Genomic DNA, 13,579 nt, shown 5'->3' with positions numbered 1-13,579 from the left:
AATTTATGGGTTTGTCTTTCTTTTTTTTATTTTTTTTAGTAAATTTGAAAGCGTTTCATTTGTTGTTTAGTACAGCCGGTGGTTATAAAAATGATTGGCGAATCTATTCGTCTCATACCCGCAATAGGAGTCATAAACACACACCCTTTTTTTGATATAATGGAAAAATCCTTTCGGATTCAATTTTGATTTGACTTGAGAAAAGTAAAGAAATTAAATAAATAAATAAAAATAAACCAATAAATGAACAAATAAAAAAAACAATAAAATAATAGTTTTTTTTCTGGTTTTTGTTTTTTTTGTCTTTATTCTCATTGGGCAAAAATAATTATTAATATATTGGTATAATGTGTATAAAAAGAAGCCATTTTTTAAATCACATTGTGTTTTTTGGATACATATAAAAATAAACACTTTTCAAATATATGTAAACATACAAATAGAATACTTTTCAAATACATATAAACATATGCACAGAATTCACAAATATACATGTTTTTTTTTGTTTTTTAAGAAATGGTTGCAAAAAAAGATACAAAAAATAATTATTTGACAAAAAGGAAATTTACAAAGAAAAGGTTTTAACAGGTGACTTTTTTTAAAAATAAAAACTGGAAACATTATGTTAGGTATTAGTTGGTTAATTTGGTTAGTGAGGTGGAAATTGTAACAGTTTAACGTCGTGCCCGGGACAATTTATATATTTTTTTTTATTTGGTGTGATTTTTATTGTTCATGCTTCTCTTTTTGGGTTTCTGAAAAGAAATTTATTCATAATAAAGTTCTAAATATTTCGGTTATAAAATGTCTTAATTTTATTCTTTTTATAGGTTTAGTGAAAAGTCGGCTATATTTTCAGGTCCGATCAGCCCGATGGGGAGAAATAATCTAAGGTACATGTGGAACCGTATTGATAATTTGGCCGATTTAATTATAGTTTATTTTCTAAAAAACAAATCCGAGACTATCCTCGCCACTAAGAAATATCTAGCTGATATTGCTCCGTACGGTTCAGTAAAATGTATTCGCTCAGAGAATGAGACTGAATTTACTAGTAAAGACTTTGAACTTCAATTAATTAACCACCGTATTAAACACGAGGAATCTGCGCCGTATTCCCCCTTCCAAAATGGCACCGCTGAAAGAGCATGGCGAACCCTTTTTGAGATGACAAGATGCCTACTTATCGCATCGAAATTAGCGCATATTTTATGGGCGTACGCTTTAATGACAGCAGCATATATCAGAAATAGATCTTCAATAAGAGACTAGAAAAACGCCGCATGAAGCGTTTTGCGGTGTAACACCTAAAATGAACAAAATACATCTATTTGGTTCTGATTGTTTTGCATTTATAGAAAACACCAGCAAACTAAATACTAAAAGCGAAAAATGTATTTTAGTAGGTTACGATAAAGACAGCCCGGCATATTCAATCTACTTTCCAACCGAAAATGCCATAAAAAGGGTTAGATGTGTTAAATTCAATGATGCATTAAATTTTAAAATATTGCGATCCAGTGGATGAAAAACGTGAAGTATTACCTAACATCTTAATCACTCAGAATGAAAATATTAATAACAACGACAATTACAGTAGAATTTCTGACGAAAATATTAACCAAACATGTCGACATCCAATAAGGGAGCGAAAAAGGCCAGACTTCTTAAAAATTGAAAAGATACAAGATTACGCCGTGAATTACTGTTACTCGTTGAACAGCGTACCGGAAAGTTATAATGAGGCGATCCATTCAGAAAATCACCAAGAATGGGAACAAGCTATGAAATCCGAATTGAAAGCTTTATTTGAAAATGACACATAAGAAATAGTGGAAAAAGCAACAGATAAAAATATAATTTCTTCACGCTGGGTTTCCAAAAAAAAATCACAGCTTCTGGTAGTGAAACTTTTAAAGCAAGATTTATTGCAAAAGGTTTTTCACAAATTTCTGGAGTGGAATATTTTGCAACATTTTCACCAACGACAAATTTAACGACAATTAGAATTGTATTACAACTTGCCGATCAATACGATTTAAACATACATCAAATGATGTAAAAAATGCTTATTTAAATGCTCTGATTGACTGTGAAATTTACCCTACAGAGGGATTTAAAATGAAAAATAAAAATTGGGTGTGGAAACTAAATAAATTGTTATATGGACTTAAACAAAAGTGCACACAATTGGAATTTAACATCCATAATTATTTAATAGAACAGCAATTAAAGCAATGTCCTGTAGACGCGTGCATGTATACCAAAAATGTACGTAATAAATCGTTGATTTTATTTTTTTGGGTTGACGATATATTACTCGCCTCAAACTGTGACACTACTTTAAAAGATGTTAAAAATTAATTAAATAAAAAAATTTAAAATGGTCGATCTTGGCCTGCTGTCATGGTTCCTCGGTATAAAATTTACCTGTGAAACTTAAACTATAACTATAAACCAATCACGATACATTGAAAAAATTCTGCTCAGCAAACCGCGTTCAACTCCTGTCGAAATGGACATAAATAAAAAAATATAGGGACCGAAACAAAAACCATAGATAATCGAATATACAGGGAAATGGTAGGGAGCTTAATCTACTTGATGACCGCAACTAGGCCTGACATATGTTACACTGTAACAAGGCTATCTCAAAATTTATCGAAACGGACAATTAATGACCTTATTCGTGCAAAACAAATCCTTCGTTACCTAAAAAGAACCAAGGAGCAATCTTTAATATTTAAAAAGTCTACATATCCTCTAAATTTAGAAGGATTTTCAGATTCAGATTCGGGTAACTCTGAGGATAAAAAAAAAGTATAACGGGGTATCCTTCTAGACTGTTAATGACTGGACCTATGATCTCTTGGAGAACTAAAAAGCAACAAAGTGTTGCCCTTTCTACTTGTAGAACAGGATATGTGGCGCTTACTCATTCCGCACAGGAAACAATTTTTATGAACACCCTTCTAAAATCTAACTTAAAATCAGATCTAGAAATTCATTTTTATAATCAGAGCAGTATCTTATTAGCAAATGATTCTATGATTCATCAATGGTCGAAAATATTAGATATCAGATATCAGTTTACAAGGGATGAAATAAGTAAAGCAATCTATTACTCTTACTTATGTGACGTCTGAAAATAATATATCGACATTTTCACTAAACCTATGAAAAGAATAAAATTAAGACATTTTATAACCGAACTTTTTGGAATCTTATTATGAATAAATCTATTTTCGGAAACCCAAAAAGAGAAGCATGAACAGTCAAAATTCGACGATTTTTATAATAATTTTGAAACGTTTTCATTGGTTGTTTAGCACAACCGGTGGTTATAAAAATGATTGCCGAATCCATTCGTCTCAAACCCCCATTAGTTCATCTGATGGGGATTTGTCTCCTAGCGGCTTCGGTTGCAGGGAGACAGGCTAGTCGTACTCGTCAAGTATCCGTTCTTGATACTCAACCCGAGAGGTGAGGGGCCGAGATTTGGCCCTGCACCTGTCGGACTGAGGTACACCGCTTGGGTACTACCTAGGACGTCCACGCTCCCATGCCTTGCAACTGTGCTTTCCGGTGGGGCAAGTTAATTGCTCATCGCCTGAGGCGCCCCTACCGGGGAATATCGACTGGAGGGCCCACGCAATTTTTGATGAGGCAATAGTGCCCCTCGTTTAGGGGACCTTGCCTATCGCCACCTTTCGTCCTTGTGCCACATTTTGGTGTGCTGGACACTAAATAAATAATTGCACCATTAGTTCGTCTGATGGGAATGTGGCTCCTAGCGGCTTCGGCTGCAGGGAGACAGCGTAGTCGTACTCATCAAGAATCCGTTCTTGACACTCAGCCCGAGAGGTGAGGGGCCGAGATTTGGCACAGCACCTGTCGGACTGAGGTACACCGCTTGGAAAATACCAAGGAGGTCCACCCTCCCAGGCCTTTCTACCAAGCTTTCCAGTGGGGCAAGTTAATTGCTTGTCGCCTGAGGTACCCCTACCGGGAAATGCCGACTGGGGTGCCTAGGCAATTTCTGCTGAGGCAAGAATGCCCCTCCTTTAAGGGAGCTTGCCTTTGTTCACCTTCCGGCCTTGTGCGACATTTTGGTATGTAGGACACCAAATAAATAACTACCCCCATTAGGAGTCAAAAACATTATATATATATATAAATATATATATATATAAATATATATATATATATATATATATAAATATATATATATATATATGGAGAGAGAGAGAGAGAGTCTATAAACGCCTAGCTTTTTTATTTTTCATCATAGTGATGGGATTTTTCCTTTTTTATGCTGTCTTTTCTCTCTTCATGCCCGCCATATTCAATTCGTTATTAACTCTAACTTTATTCAACTTTTCGTTATTAACTCTATTTAACTTTATTGACTTTTCTTTGTGGCTTTTTTTGTTATTATTAAATCCTCTCTTCCTCCTTAATCCTTCAACTTTGTATGACACGTGACTTATGGGTCAATGAATACAGTTGAAAACTTTTTTCGAAACGCAAAATTTGGCTTATAAACAGATTATTTTACACATTATGCAACTCGATGTCCAGGTGAACTCCCACCCACCCACTATCACAACCTACTGTTCTGGTAACGTACATCCCACTTTAATAATTTCAAATTTACATTGTCTATAAATCGAAGTGTGGTTATTTTTTAACGATTTTCCAAAATGTGTAATTACGACTTCTTAATTTTTATCCCCTTTTTTATACAGAGTTCTTAACTTTGATAGTCTTTTTTTTTTAAGAGCTCATTTTTTTCTGGTTTTCTTTAGCGTCGAATGGTTCATGGTCGCGTGACAAAGTTTCATTAACTGAAACAAATATCTGATTTTTGCGATCCAATGTAACTGTTTACCTTAGAATGTATAATATAAAATATTTCGCTATTGTTGTCGAGCACTATGTAAAAACCTCGTTGTGTAGAACCTACTTTTGAACATCTAACACCTGGATTTATATAGTATAAGATTGGTATTGTATAAGATTGGTATTGTATAAGATTGGTATTGTACATCTTCATCACCCTCTGATCGGTTAGATTTAGTTTTTGTCTAGTAATGCAATCACAAATGTTCAGTGACTTTTTATAATTTATTTATAGTTACTCTACTGGCTATAGTTTTTTTAATAGTTATTGTACTGTTTATAACTCTTTTTATAGTTACTGTATTAAAGACCCATGGTTTATTTTGAATCCTAATATTTATACAGAAGTACAAATCAGATCAACACATTGTCTTTTATTACCATCTTAATATTTGTTCTGCCAGTTATCGATTTCATATTGCAGCGTTATTATTTGAATCTTATCACTTCGATCGATAAACATTACTGAAAGCAATCATTATGTTCAATAATGGTGTAATCTTACATTTAACTGCAGTTTGTGCCAGTCAATTGTTGTTGGGAGAAAATAAGCAAATAGATTATGGTCTGCTGGGCTGATCAGTAATGCAAACTCCTAAAAATCAAAGCAGTAAACCAGCTGGTAGAAACGTTTTTTCAACCAGAGAAAACCTGTACAACAAAACGAAAAGTTCAATACAAAATCCAGTACTATGGATAAAGTACTTTGGCTCTACAAAAATGACCATTATTATTCCTTGAGTTGTTCAACAGATGTGAGAGTAGATAATAGTAGACATTAAAATATGAAAAGCCTGAGACGGTACACCTATTATAACTGCGTTGCGTAATACCTCATCGCAATAGAAGAGATAACGGACTTACTACAGCATACTCCTATCTGCAGGATAAATAAGTACGGATGAACTTCGGCTCGAATAAAACCAATAGCATTTACTATTTTATTCCTGTCAACTATAAGGAAGTTTAGTCAGAAACTGAAAGCGGGGAAAGAGGACACTGGGAAATGATCCGGTAAGTTTATGGGCAACGCAATCGACCTTTATAGAGAGCTTTAGATCGATAAAAATAGCCATGGATAAATATTCTCATATTCTTAGGAACTTATCAGATGATCCACAATAAACAAAATCCTAATCACAGGAAAATTCCTAAACATGGTAATGTCTGGATAGCTGTCTTTAGTAGATCGGAAATAAAACAACAAATCATCAAAGAAAACAGGTAATGCCAGGAATGTAGCACCTCCTCTGATAAATGCAGACCAGCCCTAACCGAAACAGAAAAACATTTCACGTTAGAGTCTTTAAAATATCGGATTGATTACTAAGGAGATCTTGACTGGTATGAAAAAAATTCTGCTTTATGTAAGTTGTCTATATTACTAGCATTTCGGCCCGGCGTTGCTCGGGTGTTTGAAGGTGTATGCTGAGCAAAAAATAAACAAAAAAAATAATTTTTTAAAATGTTGGCCCCTATTATGACACCTACAAATGTATTGTTTTCGGCTCAACTCAAGTTATTAAGTTAGATCCATGTCCAAGGAACCTATATCTAAAATTTCAAGTATTTTGACCCCAACTTGTCGGAGGAGTTTGGTAGAATTCCCAAACATTATATCATTGAACTTTGACCCCTTAACAGCGCAATTTCTGACCGAAAACCGATCACATAGATTTTTGCAAATCTCAGTACCTTGTATATCATATGTCGAGTCTATAGGCTAAAAATTGACAGCGTTATTGCATAAGGAAATGTACACACAGACATACAGACACACAGATACACGTTCACTTTTACAGATATACCAGCATGGGTGCCCGGCGTTGTGTTTGGTGGTGTATGTTGAGCAAAAAAAATGTGGTAGTAGGAAGGCAGGCTCGAACCTGTACCGCAAAGGAGAAAAGAACGGGGTAAAACCTAACGTTTATGCTGTTACGACCACCGCCAAATCGGAAGCCACATTTTTTTAAAATTAAGGCTAGACAATCTAAAGGAGATCATAACTTTCAAAAATATCGGCGAAAAAATGACCCCCCTGTAGAAAAGTGGCTAGTTAAAGGGGAAGATATTAATGATTTTAGCCAATTTTTCGATATTTGTCATATGAAAGGTCGAACTTTAAAATGATATTGATCTTGATAAAATCCGTCGTCCCTATTGAAAGTTTAAGGCAGACATGCAAACAGATACATACATACATTTATATATTGGTAACTAAACATTTTCGACCAAAACTGATGAAAAAGCTTGCCCTATCTCTGAATACCCTTTATGTAAAATTTCAAATATTTAGACCAGAAATTGTCTGAGTAATTTGGAAGAGACTGCAGAGGTCAATTTTTTTTTTAAATTTGACCCCTATTATGACCCGTTGAAATTTATTGTTTTGGGCTCAAATCAAGTGATTAAGTTAGATACATGTCCAAGGAACCTATATCAAGTAAATAAATTTCAAGTGCGTAGACCCAAAATTGTCGGAAGTGTTTGGTAGAGTTCTCAAAGGTCAAATCGTTGAACTTTGACCCCTTAACAGCGAACTTCCTGGCCAAAAACCGATCACATCGATTTTTTCCAAATCTCAGTACCCTGTATATCAAATTTCGAGTCTGAAGATTAAAAATTGACAGAATTATTTCATAGGGAAATGTACACAGACACACATACACACAGATACACAGATACACAGACACGTTCACCTTTAAAGATAAATAGATAGATTAAAACGTTAAAAACAACGCTATATTTCCCAAACTTCGAGAAACACTGATGACTTAATTAAAATATATTAATTCCAGTTTAATTTCCCCTAAAATTAATATGCTAAAGTTCTCCTTGAATACATATACAAAATGTCATTTTCTTAGACTTACTCTTTGTTTAATGAGAAATCAGTTATTTTCTATGCTCCGTCAGTCTAACAGAAACCGTAAAATCCTAAGATGTTATGCACTTAAATAGTACCAGAATATTATTACACAGTTCTGTGCGCCTATTCAATTTAGCATACAGTGTATCACAAGGGGAAACACATTTTTTTGCATTGCCTAAACGAGCATATTCATTTGGTTTACGTATAGATTTTTCATTTCAAATACAATCTTTTTGTTTTTATTACAGGATATTCATTCCTATTTTTGATTCCAGGTTTTTTCTCCTCCGGTTCTTCTTTTGCATAAATGCAAATTATATTCAATTTGGATAGTAATTCTTATTTTATATTCGATTTCAGATTGAATAATACCTTCACAAAATTACACTTTTCAATTAAATTTTTGCTGTCCGTTTTCTTGCATCTGTTTAATGTATTTTTCCCTTTAACTTAAGTGATTTTAATCCATTTTCAACTTTTAATTTGTCCAAACAAGAAGACGTAATACCAGATTTATGAAACAAAAATATAATTGGTAAAATATTCAGGGCATATAATATATATTGATATATATATTATATACATATTATATATATATATTATATTATATATACATATATATATATATATTATCTTATATACATATTATATAAATTTTATATTGTATATATTATATATATATAATCTCTCTCTCTCTCTCTCTCTCTCTCTCTCTCTCTCTCTCTCTCTCTCGGGCAGTCCGTCAATTTAGACAATGGCGCGGAAGTCGGTTAGTATCCGTGTCGAAGATGCGATGTCAGTCCAATAGGAGCTCTGAAACAATGGCCGCAGACGTGACACCTGATGGCAGGAAATCCAGGTAATGGCGCACGTCGTCGCGCTTTTTTCTTCCCAAGCAGCAATGCTGGTATCTCTGATGGCATCGGCTGCGCTTGATACCACACTTCTAAAAACTATACGATCTTCAGGTTTTCTTCTCCAGTGGTTAAGTTGATTTGTGTTTTTCAAATGTCTCTTGATCACGTTTTTATAGTGCAGTATCGATACGCCTAGGTGTCGTGTACCTTCTTTGAGCTCACCAAAGAAAACTGATTTTGGTAGGCTGTTGTCTGACATGCGTGTGATATTTCCTGCCCATCTCAGTTGGTTTATTATGAATATTTTCTCAGCACTGGGCATTTTCGCCTTTTTTTGTACTTCAAAATTCGATACATGGTATTTCAAAAAGATACCCATTAGATGACGGATGTGACTTTGTTGTATCAGGTTTCATCTCTTGAAGTGGCGTCCAGGTTTCAGAGCTGTGCAGGAGTGATTGTGGGACAATAGTTCTGTACACTTCCATCTTGATCTTTAATCTGATTCCTCAATTTTCCGAACCCTGATGCAGCCGATAGGTTCCGTTTTGACAGTTCTTCATCGATTTTTCCAATGTTCGTAATGGTACTGGTCAGGTAGGTAAACTGTTCAACTTCCGCCAATACGGTACCATCCAGGAATACTTCTCTGGGGTTAATCTGTGTATCACGGGTGTCTTGAATCAAAACTTCATTCTTTTTGATGTTGATTGTTAGTCAAATTTATTGGATGCCTAAGCAAATGCCGTCACTAAATCTTGCATTGCTTGGGGGGTCACAAGTGCTGAATCATCAGCAAAGAGAAGATCACTAATTAATGTGTCCTTGTTTTTGCTCTCAAGCGTCTGAGGTTGAAAAGATCATCATGACTTCTGGTTCGGATGTAGAGATCACCGAGGTCTTCAAGCATGCTATTCCGGACAGCAGCAAGGAAGATGGTAAACGGAGTTGGCGCGAGGACACAGCCTTGCTTGACGCGCTGCCCAATTGTAAAGGAGTCTGAGCATCTGTCGCCCCTGCAAACGCAAGCAGTCATGACATCAAAGAAACTGCGCAGCACTCTTGTGCAGGTCTGTGGGCAACCATTGCGTCTCAGTAACTTCCAAAGCATGTCTCTATCAACTGTGTCGAAGGCCTTGCTAAAATCTACAAAACTGACAATGAGAGGTTGAGGTTGACGTTGTTCAATGGACTTTTCCTGCAATTTGCGGAGGACAAAGATCATATCTTTTGTGGATCTGTTGGCCCTGAATCCACATTGGCTCTCCGGTAGAATGTCTTCAGCCAAGACCTGTAGTCGATACTGTAGGATTTGGGACATAATCTTCCCACCACCAGATAGAAGGGCGATTCCTCTGTGGTTTCCGCCTTCCACCCTGTCCTCTTTTCTCTTTCACACTTTCACAATATTGGCATCTTTGAAATCCTGGGGAACTTCTGCTGTTGATGACCAGATGTGGAAAAGTTGTAGCAATTGAGTTCTCAGGGTTCTGCTCCACCATGCATCAACACTTCTGGTAATATGTTGTTTGGTCCTGCAGCCTTCCCGTTCTGTGTCCTCTTTGTGACCATGTCAAGTTCATCTGCTGTTGGTAAATCATCCATTTGGTGTCTAATTCGCATTTGAAGTATGTTATCAGCTCCATCTTCAGCGCGTGTTTCTGGGCTCAACAAAAGTTTGAAGTGTTCCTTCCATCTCTCCATTATCGTGTATCTCCCTATGGAACACACTGTCATCAATGCTCTTCACAGGGTCCAAGCAGGCACCTGTGGTCCGTACACTTCTTTCAAGGATGCAAAGAACGTGTTTGTTTTAGCAAGTCCGTGTTCGGACCATTCGAGTTAATTTTTCCTTTTTCAAATTTACCCATTGTTAGTGGTCATGCTGCATAATCTTTTCCCTCTCAAGCATTGAAGTCACCGAATACAATGAGTTTGTCAGCTGAATGAATCTCAGATAGAAAACTTCTTTAGTCTCCGGGTCATTTGCCATCGTTACTGCATATACGGAGATCATTGTCAGGTATGTTTGCTTGCCAATGTGAATTTTCTAGCACCAGTAGAAGGTATGTGTTTTTCCTTTAGTTGCCCCTGGTCGGTAAATTGAGTTTTTTAGTGCTACAATGTCAATCTTATAGCGGTCTAGCTCTCAAGAGATGAGGGGTGTTCTTCGTTCCAGTATATCATCATTGTCAATCAAGGGTTCTGACATTCCACGATGCCAGAGTAAGGTTTTTGGTTAATTTCTTTTTCTTCGTACCGCTGTTGTGGATTCCCACCAACCACGGCTAGCCGGCCAGGAGTGTATGTTTACGAGCAATGTTTAGTTCACCTTTTCTAGAACTCTCCCCGGATTGGGGCAGCCAGTGCACCTCTGAATAGAGCTTCCCGGTTACCGGAGCAGCTGCCTTGCAATTATGTCGCTCTTCAGCAAGGGCACAACCATCATAATCCAATCGCCTGAGTGCAGAGATCACGTTGCAGCTTCCAGTCCATCAAACCTGCCGGTACCCACTCACTCCATCGCTACAAGACTTTCACTTCTCTCTCAACCTAGGCAAAGTAGGAATGAGCAGCTTGCCCAGTACTGCTATCATCCTCTCCACTGAAAGCAAAACTACAGAGGCAAAGACGGGCCAGGACCGTCTACGCATATGCAATCAGCCGCATCTGATGGCTGAGGCAGACCCGGGTCGAGTTGTACATCACCCTTGTTGCTCGCATCGGCACTACTGTGCTGGTTCATCCACTGCGCAAGCCGTTGGGATTCCTTCCTCATCGGTCAAGAGCATTGTTGACCAGGGTTGAATTTTTGTGACCCTAAATAGGAGGGGCAAGTGGGTACGACACCTTGCCCAAGGGTGACCAAGCACTACAACTACTAAGGGGTAGTGACATTTTCTCCAATATATGTATATATATATATATATATATATATATATATATATATATATATATATATATATATATATGTATGTCATTAAATTTATAAATTTATATGTGCCCACATCTGATTTACATTAATCTATATATGTCACAAATGCATGTTTAAAATATATCGGAAAAGCAAAATAAATTACCTGCATGATCTTATTCAGAGTAAAACAAATACAACAAAGAATAACAAGGTATCAACTTTTAATGTATCTGTTCTATAGAATAACGATTATGCCTCTAGTAATTTAAAGTATATTAGTAACCAATCTTCGAAAGTTAATAAAACCTACGGTTTAATTAATAGAAGACTATTAAAATGGCATCATTATCAGAGATAATATTATCATACATTATTTCCAAAGGTTGAACTACTGACTCGCAGGATAATTTAATGAGTAATGAAATTATATTACATCACCAACAAAGAAGAGGTTAATCACATGGATGATAGTATCACCACAAACGAGAGTACTATACACTACCTTCAAACGATGATGTAGCGCTTAGCAGGACAATAGAACAGATACACACTACTCCCCCTAGAATATTCCATCTAATTCATCACTGAAATTAGTCTTAAATGATATATTTTAGATATTAAATTTGATCGATATTCTTATTAATAATAGGTTTTAACTAAAGTACTTGTACGCAAGAAATGAGGCTTATAGTTTATATACGTTAGTTTAATATTATTACTACAATGTTTCCTCCAAAATATTTTTACGCTTACATGATTAATAAAGTATGTAATTATGATTAAATAATGTGTTCATATGTAATCGAGACGGTTATTATTTCTGGATATAATATTATAAAACATATAAGATAGATGACACCAACAATCTCATTACCAAACTAATACTAACTCATGAAGATAAAAGAAAGCAGCAACAATTTTATCGATAGCTGCGATTCTCCAATAGACATGGGGAAAATATCAAATCAACGGTGTATATAGGATTTAATGCCTATGTATAACAATGAAGTTCAATAATTATTCAGTAACAGAAGCTTCCAAAATATTTCTCATTGTCGAATCATATTATTGTCGCTATATTTTCCGTTTATATGTAATTTTATAATTTATATTCTCTTCTCTAATTCCGAATCAGAATACTATCCGACTAAAAGACGGTGATCACCACCCCAAAAGCAGTACTATATGCAACAGAAAATAATGAAGAATTTAATAGAAAACAAAAAAAGCCTTGCAATAAACGGTAATAATTTCCTAAAACCATTTTCAGATACTCAAGAATTTGAAGCCCAATTATCATTAAAACACAGGTGTTTTAAAAGTGGACAGTATCAAATGCGCATTTAGCTATGCGATTATAATTCTATTAAAAGTTGATGTATTACAAGTTACGGTTGAAGCGAGAGACAAACAGTCGAACACAAAATATTACAACATGAAATGAAAACCTGTGTGTGCTAAGTTCAATTTCAATTATTTTCACATACACGTGCATACAAAATAAAATAATGTAAACAAAATATCACCCATGTATGAAATCAAAATGAAATTTTAAAAGTTCGAGAGAAAGACATGCTCTTTTAAGTTCCACATTGAATATATGATATTTTAAACTTTCTTCAGTTAAGCTTTGCGAACCGACAACATTATATTTCAATCTAACCTTACGGACTGAAATAACATTTTTTCTGATATAATAAAGACGAACTGAAAACAAGCTATGCTAACCTCTAGGTGTGGCAGAAGAAAATTATGTTTTCAAGTATATCTCTGATACATGAAAAGTATTTTAAAACTAAAACATACGGTGTTATCATTTAGCAATTATGCAGTAAAGAAAACTATGCTAAAGCTTGGATAGTAAAATTCCCACAGAATGTTTTTGATCATTAGAACTTATAAAGACATCATTTGATTTAATGAGAAAATACACCATATCACCACCAAAGATTGATTAAATTAAATGATGTTAATATGTATGCCGTTGTCTTCGTGAATCTGTCTATAGATCACCGATTTAGTGTCGACATT

The 13,579-nt window shown here is 35.3% G+C and overlaps 1 protein-coding gene across 1 annotated transcript; it reads right to left on the bottom strand.

Annotated features, from left to right (window-relative positions):
- Positions 1-9,445: 9,445 nt before the first annotated feature.
- Positions 9,446-9,952, bottom strand: LOC145240191 (uncharacterized). Its single transcript, XM_080103777.1, has one exon. The coding sequence runs from the start codon at positions 9,950-9,952 to the stop codon at positions 9,446-9,448; it is 507 nt and encodes a 168-aa protein (XP_079959903.1).
- Positions 9,953-13,579: the final 3,627 nt, after the last annotated feature.

The sequence above is a fragment of the Euprymna scolopes genome, chromosome 19, assembly GCF_053919585.1.
Source record: "Euprymna scolopes isolate OS-2025 chromosome 19, ASM5391958v1, whole genome shotgun sequence".
Classification (NCBI taxonomy): domain Eukaryota; kingdom Metazoa; phylum Mollusca; class Cephalopoda; order Sepiida; family Sepiolidae; genus Euprymna; species Euprymna scolopes.
The sequence above is the reverse complement of the archived record's forward strand: the minus strand, read 5'-3'. Positions and strand labels throughout refer to the sequence as shown.

Bases quoted from the DNA above. Each gene is read 5' to 3' on its own strand.
- LOC145240191 (XM_080103777.1), bottom strand. From the start codon at position 9,952: ATGTCCCAAATCCTACAGTATCGACTACAGGTCTTGGCTGAAGACATT.